At 47.3% G+C, this 13,543-nt stretch overlaps 1 protein-coding gene across 1 annotated transcript; it reads left to right on the forward strand.

Moving 5' to 3' along the window:
- The first annotated feature begins 1,057 nt into the window (after nt 1-1,057).
- On the forward strand, nt 1,058-12,962 carry LOC121861912 (period circadian protein-like). Its single transcript, XM_042359798.1, has 3 exons — nt 1,058-1,093; nt 1,201-1,338; nt 12,285-12,962. The coding sequence occupies exons 1-3, from the start codon at nt 1,058-1,060 to the stop codon at nt 12,960-12,962; spliced, it is 852 nt and encodes a 283-aa protein (XP_042215732.1).
- The last annotated feature ends 581 nt before the right edge of the window (nt 12,963-13,543 follow it).

A 13,543-nucleotide genomic window follows, 5' to 3' on the forward strand; every position in this document is an offset into this window, starting at 1 on the left:
GTCACTCGGAATCGAGTATGACGATCATCTATCTAGTCATGATATAATGTTATGAGCTATTAAAATTGTCACCTTCGTTGGAGAGCTTTGAGGCGACTTGCGAGGCCGATGCGGGATCGGCAGAGCCTTCCAAAGATGTTGTACGTGTGGAGGGCTGCATCTAGTGCGGGAGGGGCGGGGCGATAGCGTCTTTCCAGCGCTGGCGCTTGTCTGCCTCGGTATGCAGTCGGGCTAACTCGAAAATATTGACACCGTCTCGTGTGGTGCTCCTCCAAGCATTACGGTGTGCAGTAATCGTCTCCCAGGTGAGGGGGTCGATTTGGTACGTTTTCAGGTTTGTCTTAAAACTGTCTTTATGCCTTTTCCGTTGCCCGCCAGCGTGAGGTTTATCATTCACTAGGTCGTCCATGCGGGTAACATGGCCAGTCTAATGTAGTTCTTCAAGGATGATGGCAGCCTCGATGCTCCTACAGTTGGAGTCAGCAAGAATACTGGCATTTGTTCTCTTTGTCTTCCCAGCGAACTCGAAGGATGGAATGTAGACTACATTGGTGAAAGATTTCAAGTGCCTTGAGGTGCCTCCTGTATGTGACCCATGTCTCGCTGCCATATAGCAGGGTGGGGAGGACCAGTGTTCAATATACGTGTAACTTTGTAGATAATTTCAACTCCCTACAGCTAAAGACACGGAGACTGCAAAAGGCATAAGATGCACATCTGATCCGATGTTGAATCTCTTCATCGATGTCTGCAGCGGTGGACAGGTGGGAGCCGAGATACCGAAAGTACCTAGAGAGGGTAATACCATTAAGCAGGATGGGTGGTGAAGGTGTGGTTCAACCAGGGACAGGCTGAAGAGTCCTAAAGTATATTCACCTCGAGGCTGAAGTGTGCTAACGCATCTGTGTAGGTGTTCGGGATCTCCTGTAGGTCGCGTTCGGTGTGAGCGACAAGGGTGGGGTCGTCTGCATACTGAAGTTCAGTAATGGAAGCGGCCGATACCTTTGTTCCTGCCTGGAATCGTCTTATGTTGAAAAGTCCCTTCACCCAGTACTAGATGTCCACCCTGCCAGCCAAATTGGCACTGGCACAAGTAAGAAAGGCAGCCAAGAAAATGGAAAAGAGAGCTGGTGCCAGTACACATCTTTGCTTTACTCCCGTTTGGATGGGAAAAAACTCAAACTGAGTGCTGTTGTGCAGGACATTGCCGTTTATGCCTTCGTGGAGTTGCCTCACAATGGTGATGACTTTTGGTGGGCAGGTAAACCATTTGAGGGTCCACCAGACGGCTTCCCTGTTGACCGAGTCAAAGGCCATGGCAAGGTCGATGGAGGCCATGTACTGGTCACTATGCTATTCTCAGCACTTTTCCTGTATCTGGCGGGCAGTAAAGATCATGTCAGTGGTGCCATGTGATAGTCTAAAGTCACATTGAGATTCTTGGAAGAAGTTTTCCGTCTCAGGGAAGAAGTCTGTTTTGGAAGACTCGGGCGATAATCTTGTCAGCTACAGACAGCAGCGAGATCCCGCGGTAGTTGCCACAGTCTGACCGCTCTCCCCTGTTCCTATAAATATTGACGATGGATGCGTCTTTAAGAGCTTGAGTTTCTTCCTTTTCATATATTCTCCAGGAGAGAGTGGAGACGGCTTGTAAGCAGAGGTCCCCTCCTTTGTACACCTCGGCTAGGATTCCATCAGGCCCTGACGCTTTGTTATTTTTCATCTGTTTGGTAGCAGTAGCTACCTCATCCAGGGATGGAGGATAGCTGAGGTGGGTCAGCTCTGGGTGCTGAGGTACCTGCTGGGTAGTCAGGAAATCTACATCGGTGTTTCGGTTGAGCAGCGAATGGTAGTGCTCCTTCCAGCAACCGAAGGATGCCTTCTTCGCCTTCAAGTTACCATAGAATGAGGGGACGAGGGCTACGCCATGCGTGATTGGCTCATAAAATGTTTTAGTTAAATGGAAAAATTCGCGCATTTTCTGTTGATATGCAAGTTTTTGCCTTTCATATTCTATATTTTTCAACAATTCGTTCTTTAGATTCCGAAGTTCGTGCTGAACCGCCACTTTCTTCTTGTGGAAGGTATCAGCTTTGATCTGAGACTGAGGGTTGTTCAACCAGTCAGTTAAAACAGCACATTTATCATCGACAAATATGTTGATTTCCGGGTCATTTTCATCAAACCATTCCAGATGTGTTCTTTCCATCTACCAGAAGGTCTCTCTGAAGGTTTTTGTCATGACAGTGTCGAGAATACCCCATTCGGCACTGGGATTTGCGTTGTTTGTTGTCGGGTTGTTTATCAACCCATGTGGCGAAGCTGCTCTCTGATAGCATGTACAACCGTTGAATCCTCCAGACGCTAGTGTTGAAACCTCTTCTCAAGGCTTGTTGCCTTCGCCTTTTTGGGGCGACATGATGTGAGAGTTTGGCTCTGACGAGCCGATGATCAGTATCGTGGTGGTCTGAATCACGCATGGCAAGGGTGATGAGGACATCTCGGCGATCTTTTTTCTGACAATGATGTAGTCAATAACATGCCAGTGTTTTAATCGTGGGTGTTGCCAAGAACACTTGAACTTGTCGGCCTGCGTTAAACAAGGTGTTGGTGATAGTGAGGTTTTGTTCAGCACACTTGCCGAGGAGGAGTAGGACGTTGGGATTACACTTGCCTTGTCCATTTCTCCCTATGTTTCCCTGCCAAATATCAGCATCTCTGCCAACTCTGGCATTGTAGTCACCAAGAAGCACAACCTTATCTTCTCTGGGGATAGAGGTTAGCACTCTGTCAAGGTCAGCGTAAAAGGCCTCCTTGATGTCATCCTCTGCATCCAGTGTTGGGGCGTATACACTGATGAAGGAGGCATGACGTGAGTGATTCAGTGGCATTTCAGTTAGAATATGTAGAATGGATTGGCGAATGGCAAAGCCAACTCCATAAATGCGGTTTCTTTCCGGAGCAGGCTTACCCTTCCAGAAGAAGGTATTGCCAGAAACCCGTCCTGTGAGTTGGCCTTCGTCTGGTAGCCGGGACTCACTAATGGTTGCTCTGTCGATGTTATACCTAGACAAATCATTTGCGACAAGGGCGGTTCTTCTTTTAAGACGCTCATTTGTGCCAGTATCCAGAAGGGTCCTGACATTCGATGCAGTGACCATAAGAGGATGAATAGGTTTTTTCTTCTGTAATTGTGATTATGTTTTCGACCGCATAAGGATGACCTTACTGGGTGAGGTTGCCCATTTAGGTTAGGTATTAAGGCAGGCTATGTTTAGGGCACCTTTTCTAGTCCCCACCCCATTTGGGGTGAGCAGAGTGGCTCCACGAAAGGGCTGCTCAGTCGCACGGATAGGACCGGATTGCACTGCTGCCTCGATCCCAGTGCATAAACGACCACCTTATCTTTGCCGCCCATGTGCAGAGTTGTGACTAGAGACTCCCGGCAGTCATCTCTGCCTGTCCCCGTCGCCAATCGTTCGTCGCCATCAGACTTTTGGGGGTATAGGGGTTTTGATAATAATGAGAAGTGTGATGAGCCTGATGATGGCTGCGCGTGAGTTGATTTATGTGGCGAGGCAGGAGCGCAGGCTGCAACCACATATCTTGGCTCTCACTTTTCCTCATCCAGTGGTGCAAGTGTTGCAACGACTGGGGAGAGGGAGAGGATCAATGGACTACTGATAGTCGGGTTTGTTGGGTTTCGCCTGAGTAGCCTGTCCATCATGCATTTCCTTTATCCGCTGGTGTAGTCATTGGGTTCCCATGTTGGTCACCTTTTCCGCCTATATACCGTTGGGGTCTTGTTGGAGCTCTGTAAGCATGTCTGCCTGATGCGGGGCTCCACCGCAGATTTTTCGTTCGAGGCTTACTCCCGTAGCGTTATACCTACCAAGGTTAATCCGCAAGGCAGCGGGGCAGTGGTTGGTAGGCGGCAGGACGTGTCCACATGCCAGTGGGCCTATGCGCCGTCCCTCTGGGGCCCACTGCTACTCCAAGATCCCCTGCTGGTCTAGCCTGGGCCCACGAGGCACCCAGTTACCGTGTGTTGCCACGAGGAGGCACAGCAGGAGTCTTGACGGTGAGGAGGCTGTGTACTGGCAGGGGAGGACTTATGCAAGTTGCTTCCCTGTTCGCCATGAGGGCTAGCCAGCGGCGGGAGCTGAGAGCGAGAGGGAGCAAGCAAGCAGTGCTTGCACCTTAACACTAACTCAATGCTGCATTAGGGCATTACACCACCCTGTGTGCGAACACACACACACACACACACACACACACACACACACACACACACACACACACAGGGGAATGGGGAGATCCGCGGCAGGGGGTTGGGGTCCGTGGCAGGGGGTTGGGGTCCTTGGTAGGAGTGGGGTCCGTGGCAGGTGTGGGGTCCGTGGCAGGGGTGGGGTCTTGGTAGGGAGTGGGGTCCGTGGCAGGTGTGGGGTCCGTGGCAGGGGTGGTGTAGGGTGGGTCCGGCCCATTCGCAGGGGTGGGGTCCGTGGCAGGGGTGGGGTCCGTGGCAGGGGTGGGGTCTGTGGCCAGTCAGGGTTATCGCTGCATAATGATCTATTGTATGGCGTGAACAAGACCAAGTGGAGCTGCCAACTCCCTCCACCACTCCTCCCTCCCACCACCTCCTCCACTACTACCTCCTCCACCACTACCTCCTCCACCACTACCTCCCTCCACCTACCTCCCTCCACCACTACCTCCCTCCACCACTACCTCCTCCACTACTACCTCCCTCCACCACTACCTCCCTCCACCACTACCTCCTCCCACCCTCCTCCACCCTACCTCCCTCCCACACTACCTCCCTCCACACTACCTCCCTCCACCACTACCTCCCTCCACCCTACCTCCCTCCACCACTACCTCCCTCCCTACCTCCTCCACCATACCTCCCTCCACCACCCTCCCTCCACCACTACCTCCCTCCACCACTACCTCCCTCCCCACACCTCCCCCCTCCCTCCACCTACCTCCCTCCACCCCTACCTCCACCTGTCCCACCATCACACCACACCAGATAAGCACTTACCAAAATGTCTCCACTAAAACCGAAGAAACCGTGGTCAGCATTATGGGAACAGGCAACAGAAGTGCTATGATGACCCTAAACTGAAAAAACTCAGGGCTAGAGTCAGGAGGGTGGGCAAGGGTTACAAACAAACTAGAACACCTCAAATGTTACAATTGTAACATGTTATGACATGTTATTAACTAGGACTCAGGACTCCTTGATGCGAAGTCTGTAGAGAGAAGTAATCTTATTAACTTTATGCTGGGCAAACAGCACGATGAGTGTGATGTTCCATACACTGAGGGCTTAACACCGCCTTAGGGGTAGGTCTACTTCCTGCTGAAGGACGGTCACCTACAACATCGTTAGACTACTAGGCGTGTGCAGGGCAATCCATTGTTGGTATTGTACAATATGAGTCAGCCGAGGCCAACTACCCACATCATGGACCAGCAGTATTGTTGTACCAATACCGAAGACAGGACAGCCTGATGCCTTTTCGTCCTATCACTAACCAGCTGCCTGTGTAAAACCTTTGAGAGGATGGTTCTTGGCAGACTCTTATATAGAATCAGAGAACACATGTCTCCTAACATAAATGGCACCCATGATAAAGGTGTACATAATTGCATCACCACATGCATGGTGATGAAAACAGATACACCACATTTCTTGACCTAAAAGCCTCATTTGATATTGCCAATAGGTAACTGATATTGTACGAACTAGCCAAATGGATATAGGAGGTAGGCTGTTACACTGGATAAGTGGTTACCTAACCAACAGAAAGGCTGCTGCACTGTTTCAGGGTTACAAAGAAGTTATATGCAACTTGGTACCCTCAAGATGGAGTACTAGCCCCACTTTGTTCAATGTTCTTATGAATGCATTATTAAATTCAATACAGACAACCCCAAATATCTAACAGTCAGCTATGTTGATGATATTCTTGTACAGTCGGGATCAAAAGTCTTACATTTAACAGCATCCAACATAAATTATATATAGATATATATATATATATATATATATATATATATATATATATATATATATATATATATATATATATATATATATATATATATTATATATATATATATATATATATATATATATATATATATATATATATATATATAAATATGTATGTATGTATGTATGTATGTATGTGTGTGTGTGTATGTGTGTGTGTGTGTGTGTGTGTGTGTGTGTCATTGGGATATACTATGAACACGACTTGTCATCACATTTTATGCCTGAGCCACAAAATGGTATAAAACCTTTAATACCGAACATCTTCAGGTACATAAAGTACATGACAAATACTGTCAAGTGTTCAAGACTTTTGACCCCCGACTGTACATATTAAACTAGTCGTGAAATGCAAACCACCCTGAACCATGTATACGCAGCCTGTGAACACCTCGGTCTTATTATCTTCACTGAGAAAACTAAGGTGTTCAACAAACAAGCTGGTAACCGCAAACGCACCCGCCAAGTTCAAGATAGGTAACAACACTATTGACTATGTTTCTTCTTTTAAATATCTTGGTGTCTCCGTCCCTTGTACCCTACCTCACATACAACAGCTAACCCGCCAATGTACTGACAGACTGAGAGCCCTTTGAGGTAACGTAGGGGTACAGCCCACATTATGGTGCTAATATTAGAATTGTTAAACAATGTACCTACTATATAAGATCTCTGATAGATTACCGCAGCCCTGGTCCTTCGTGACAGGAAAGGCGTTGACAAGCTCAAGAAAATAAAATCTTTAGAATTATCCTAGGATGTCCCATGATCACTAAAGTACTAAATATGAAAACTACTACTTAGTTATACCCAGTGTCAAAGATTGAATAATTGAAGTCAACCTGGTGATATCCTGAGGCTTCTGCGTGGTGATCCTGATAACATTGTTTCCTTAAAATTGCTAGAATGTATGAACCATGGGACTACTGAGTCTAAATGGATCTAAACTACAGCTACACATATGTGATATTTGGACTGGACCACTCTGTACAAAGTTGAGACACAACAGCGCTTCCTGCCACCCTGGCGGACAGTTCCCTTCGATATCACAATGCGACATATCCGCCTAAATAATTAATTATACAAAGTATTTATCTCCAACACACTGCGAAAGTGAAAGCTCTTGAACACATACACACTACAGACTGATGAATCTCTTTACGCCGCCTGTGGGAGGGCTGGAAGTGCTATCGCTGTGACTCACCCAAACGGCAAAACAATTGTAAAGCAGTTAGAATTAACAACTGGGCATCCACTCTACAAACTGAATTAGTTGTCATAATCACAGCTATTAAATTCATTGACACTGTCACTGACAGTCTCATCATCATTGATTCTCTATCCTCACTACTTGCCCTTGACACCCTCAATTCAAGTTGTCACGCGCTTGTCTTTGAAGCCAGACACAAATATGTGTACCTTGTTGACCGGGGTGTCAAGATCAAACTGTTGTGGATCCCCTCTCACATAGGCCTCAAAGAACATGACAGAGTTGATGCCCTCGCCAAAATCGCGTCCAACAAAGACACCGTTGAATACAATCTGGGTCTGTCAAAGAATCATAAAACTGTAATTGGGAAGGAACTTACTGATGAATTTGAAGCAAGCAAAGTGCAACCAGACATTAGTCAATCTATTGTTCCCATGATGAGATGTATCAAATGAAACATGTATATGGAGCAAGTAACAAGATCACTAGATTACAAGATGTTGTAACCGCTAGATTAAGGTTAGGATATAAGTACCTCTGACAGCATGTTCCTCAGGCAGATGTGAACAAAACAAATGTAAAGTGTGTGTGGCCAGACATATGGACACACTTGAACCTACGTCCTCGACTGTGAAGATAGAACCTTCTAGGGACAGGTCACACTATTTGTCTGAAATGGCACAACACTTCATCTGTCATGGCAAGATAGCCGACATATTAAGATTGTATCCACTTTGCACTCAGTAACTATATCAGTTCTCATATATAGAACCAAACACAGTGTGCTTGAATACCTCTCACGCAAATGTGAACAACAAAGTGTGAGGCCAGACATACTGCCTCACACGCCTGTACTCACGCAGTTGTGAATAAGTTACCCTTTATGTATAGAACTAAACAAAAATTTATTTGAAATACTGTGTAACATTCAGTGCCATAATATCCTGACCACGGGGTTAGTTATACTGACCCTTTGTGAACTCTACTCTGTAATCCTTTTGTGCTACAGTTCACAGGATGAGTATGGGGTGCACAATAAACTAGCCGCTGTAAGTGGTAAAATAAAACCATAACCCACCTCCTACCATCACCCACCACACACCACACACCACCACACCACCACCCACCCCCCACACCTCCACCACCTACACCACCTACCACACCACCTACCTACACCACCCACCACCCACCATCACCCACCCCTACACCACCTACCATCACCCACCTACACCACCTACCACACCTACACCACCTACCATCACCCACCTACACCACCTACACACCTACACCACCACCATCACCCACCTACCACCACACCACACCATCACCCCACCTGCACCACCTACATCACCCACCTACACCTACCATCACCCTACCACCTACCATCACCCACCTACACCACACCTACACCATCACCCACCTACACACCACTCCCACCTACACCACCACCACCACACCTACCATCACCCACCTACACCACCTACCATCACCCTACCACACCTACCATCACCCACCTCACCACCACCACACCACCACCTACACACCGTCACCCACCTACACCACCTACCATCACCCACACCACCACACCCACCTCACCCACCCACCTACCACACCCACACCACCACCATCACCCACCCACAATCACCCACCTACACCCACCCCATCACCCACCCCACCACCACCACCCACCCCACCCCCCCCTTCCCCCCCCCACCCCCACACACCCCCCCCCCCCACCCACCCACCTCCACCCCCACCCACCACCATCACCCACCACACCTACCCTCACCCACCTCCTACCATCACCCACCTCACCCCACCACCACCCCCACCCCCACCCCACACCCACCCACACCCACCTACCACCACCCACCTACACCACCTACCATCACCCCACCTACACCTACACACCCACCTACACCACCTACCATCACCCCCACCCACCACCACCATCACCCACCTACACCACCTACCCTCACCCACCTACACCACCTACCACCACCCACCTACAGAGGTTATATGGTAGTTTTTATAGTAGAGACAACATGCTCGTGGGAGTGAATAAAACCGGCTACGTGCTCATGGAGGTGGTGTGAGACAACATGCTCGTGGGAGGTGAGTGAGAGACAACATGCTCGTGGAGAGTGACTGAGAGACAACATGCTCATGGGAGTTGAGTGTGAGACAACAAGCTCGTGGGAGGTGAGGCAATGAACGCGTGGGAGAGTGGTGAGAGACAACAAGCTCCTAGGAGAGTGAGTGAGAGACAACATGCTGTGGGAGAGTGAGGAGAGACAATGAACGCATGGGAGAGTGAGTGAGAGACAACATGCTCCTAGGGAGAGTGAGTGAGAGACAACATGCTCGTGGGAGGGAGGAGGAGAGACAACATGCTCGTGGAGTGAGAGACAATGAACACGTGGGAGAGTGAGTGAGAGACAACAAGCTCCTAGGAGAGTGAGTGTGAGACAACATGCCCTGGGAGAGTGAGGAGATTGAACGGGAGAGTGAGGAGAGACAACATGCCCTAGGAGAGGAGAGTGAGACAACATGTCGTGGGAAAGTGAGAGACAATGAACGCGTGGAAGAGTGAGTGAGAGACAACAAGCTCCTGGGAGAGTGAGTGAGAGACAACATGCCTGTGAGAGAGTGAGTGAGAGACAACATGCTCGTGAGAGAGTGAGTGAGATTGATTTTGCCGCTTACAGCGGCTAGTTTATTGTGCACCCCACACTCATCATGTGAGCGGTAGCGCAAAGGATTACAGAGTAGAGTTTACAAAGGGTCATTATAATTAACCCCCGTGGTCAGGATATTATGGCACTGAATGTTACACAGTATTTCAATTACATTCTTTGTTTAGTTCTATACACAAAGGGTAACTTATTCACAACTGCGTGAGTACAGGCGTGTGAGGCAGTATGTCTGGCCACATTCTTTGTTAGTTACATTTGCGTGAGAGGTATTCAAGCACATTGTGCATTTGGTTCTATACATGGTGATATAGTTACTAAGTGCAAAAAAGTGGATACAATCTTAATATGTCGGCTATCTTGCCATTAGAGATGAAGTGTTGTGACATTTCACGCACAGTGTGCTTGGACCTGTCTCAAAGGTTCTATCTTCACACAGTCGAGGACGTAGTGTTCAAGTGTGGCCATATGTTCGGCCACACACTTTACATTTAGTCTGGTTCACATCTGCTTGAGGAACATACTGCCAAGGTACTTATATCCTACCTTAGTCTAGCGGTTACAACATCTTGTAATCTAGTGATTTATTTGCTCCATATACATGTTTCTTGATACATCTCATCATGGTAAACTATTCATCGACTAGTGCCTGTTTGCACTTGTCTATTTGCGTCAAATTCATCAATAAGTTCTTTCCTAATTACAGTTTTAAGGGTTCTTTTTGACAGACCCAAATTGTTTCAACAGTGTCTTTGTCAGACGCGAGTTTATGACACCAACTCTCACATAGGCCTCATAAAACATCAATTTTTATGAGGCCTATGTGAGAGGGGATCCACAACAGTTTGACCTTGACACCCCGGTCAACAAGGTACGCATATTTGTGTTTGGCTTCAGAGACAAAAGCGTGACAATTGAGTTGCGGGTGTCAAGGGCAGGTAGTGAGGATAGAGAATCAATCAGTGATGATGAGACTGTAAGTGACAGTGGTTTCAATGAATTTAATAGCTGTGAGTATGGCAACCAATTCAATTTGTAGTGAGAGACAACATGCTCGTGGGAGAGTGAGTAAGACACAACATGCTCATGGGAGATTGAGTGAGAGACAACATGCTCGTGGAAGAGTGAGTGAGAGACAACATGCTCGTGGGAGAGTGAGTGAGAGACAACATGCTCGTGGGAGAGTGAGTATTGAGAGACAACATGCTCGTGGGAGAGTGAGTGAGAGACAACATGCTCGTGGGAGAGTGAGTATTGAGAGACAACATGCTCGTGGGAGAGTGAGTGAGAGACAACATGCCTGTGGGAGAGTGAGTATTGAGAGACAACATGCCTCGTGTGAGATGGGAGGAGAGACAAATTATGCTCTCGTGTGGGAGAGTGGGAGTGAGAGACTGAAATTATGCTCGGGAGAGTGGAGTAGGAGAGACAACATGCTCGTGGGAGTGTGAGTATTACAGAGACACCATGCTCGTGGGAGAGTGAGTGAGACAACATGCTCGTGGGAGATTGAATGAGAGACAACATGCCTGTGGGAGAGTGAGGAGAGACAACATGCTCGTGGGAGATTGAATGAGAGACAACATGCTCGTGGGAGAGTGGGAGAGAGACAACATGCCTGTGGGAGAGTGAGTGAGAGACAACATGCTCGTGGAGTGAGGAGAGACAACATGCTCGTGGGAGAGTGAGTGTGAGAGACAACATGCTCGTGGGAGATTGAATGAGAGACAACATGCTCGTGGGAGAGTGAGTGAGAGACAACATGCTCGTGGGAGAGTGAGTGAGAGACAACATGCTTCTGAGAGTGATGAGAGACAACATGCTGTGGGAGAGTGAGTGAGAGACAACATGCTCGTGGGAGAGTGAGTGAGAGACAACATGCTCGTGGGAGAGTGAGTGAGAGACAACATGCTCGTGGGAGAGTAAGATGAGAAACAATGAACGCGTGGGAGAGTAAGTGAGAGACAATGAACGCGTGGGAGAACGGCCCAGCCAACAATGTCATGCTGGTGGTGTGAGAGGGAGTGTCTGGACGTGTAATGAGAGGAATGCATGGTCAAGGTTAGGTTATGTTAGTACCTGTGTGTGTGTTCTTAACCAGGTAGCCTCAGGTGACTGCCAATTGACACGTGCCAACCCTCACATACACAACGGTGCATGTATATGAGTGTAAGTTCATGTAAACCTTTATGACACAATGGTACACACACACACACACACACACACACACACACACACACACACACTAATTGCCATGGATCCCGTTGCCTTCATCACCAGTTCTCTCGGCATAATTGGTGGTATAAAATATTGATACCAGAGTCGTGGGAATGTGAAGAACAGTGGCATGAAGAACAGTGTAGTGAAGAACAGTGTAGGGAAGAACAGTGGAGTGAAGAACAATGTAGGGAAGAACAGTGTAGGGAAGAACAGTGTAGTGAAGAACAGTGTAATGAAGAACAGTGTAATGAAGAACAGTGTAGTGAAGAACTGTGTAGTGAAGAACAGTGTAGTGATGAACAGTGTAGGCAAGAACAGTGTAGTGAAGAACAGTGTAGTGAAGAACAGTGTAGGTAAGAACAGTGTAGTGAAGAACAGTGTAGTGAAGAACAGTGGAGTGAAGAACAGTGTAGTGAAGAACAGTGGAGTGAAGAACAGCGTAGGGAAGAACAGTGTAATGAAGAACAGTGTAGGTAAGAACAGTGTAGTGAAGAACAGTGTAGTGAAGAACAGTGGAGTGAAGAACAGCGTAGGGAAGAACAGTGTAATGAAGAACAGTGTAGTGAAGAACAGTGTAGTGAAGAACAGTGTAGTGAAGAACAGTGTAATGAAGAACAGTGTAATGAAGAACAGTGTAGTGAAGAACAGTTTAGTGAAGAACAGTGCAATGAAAAACTGTGTAGTGAAGAACAGTGTAGTGAAGAACAGTGCAGTGAAGAACAGTAGTAGTGAAGAAATAGGCCGAAGAACAGGGAAGAACAGTGCAACAACAGTGTAGAGAAGAACAGTATAGAGAAGAACAGTGGTGAAGAACAGGTAGTGAAGAACGGTGTCGTGAAGAACAGTGTAGTGAAGAACAGTATAGTGAAGAACAGTGTAGTGAAGAACAGTGTAGTGATGAACAGTGTAGTGAAGAACAGTGTAATGGAGAACAATGAAAGAACAGTGCAGAGAAGAACAGTGTAGTGAAGAACAGTGTAGTGAAGAACAGTGTAGTGAGGAACAGTGTAGTGAAGAACAGTGTAATGAAGAACAGTAGTGAAGAACAGTGTAGTGAAGAACAGTGTAGTGAAGAACAGTGTAATGAAGAACAGTGTAGCGAAGAACAGTGTAGTGAAGAACAGTGTAGTGAAGAACAGTGTAGTGAAGAACAGTGTAGTGAAGAATAGTGTAGTGAAGAACAGTAGTGAAGAACATTATAGTGAGGAACAGTGTAGTGAAGAATAGTGCAGTGAAGAACAGTATAGTGAAGAACAGTGTAGTGAAGAACAGTATAGTGAAGAGCAGTTTAGTGAGGAACAGTGTAGTGAAGAACAGTGTATTGAAGAACGGTGTAGTGAAGAACAGTTTAGTGAGGAA

This window comes from Homarus americanus, unplaced genomic scaffold, assembly GCF_018991925.1.
Source record: "Homarus americanus isolate GMGI-L3 unplaced genomic scaffold, GMGI_Hamer_2.0 scaffold58361, whole genome shotgun sequence".
NCBI classification, from domain to species: Eukaryota; Metazoa; Arthropoda; class Malacostraca; order Decapoda; family Nephropidae; genus Homarus; species Homarus americanus.

Bases quoted from the DNA above. Each gene is read 5' to 3' on its own strand.
- LOC121861912 (XM_042359798.1), top strand. From the start codon at position 1,058: ATGTCCACCCTGCCAGCCAAATTGGCACTGGCACAA. The intron at 1,094-1,200 runs GTAAGAAAGGCA...GCTGTTGTGCAG, and splicing joins CCAAATTGGCACTGGCACAA to GACATTGCCGTTTATGCCTT. The intron at 1,339-12,284 runs GTACTGGTCACT...TATTGATACCAG, and splicing joins GCAAGGTCGATGGAGGCCAT to AGTCGTGGGAATGTGAAGAA.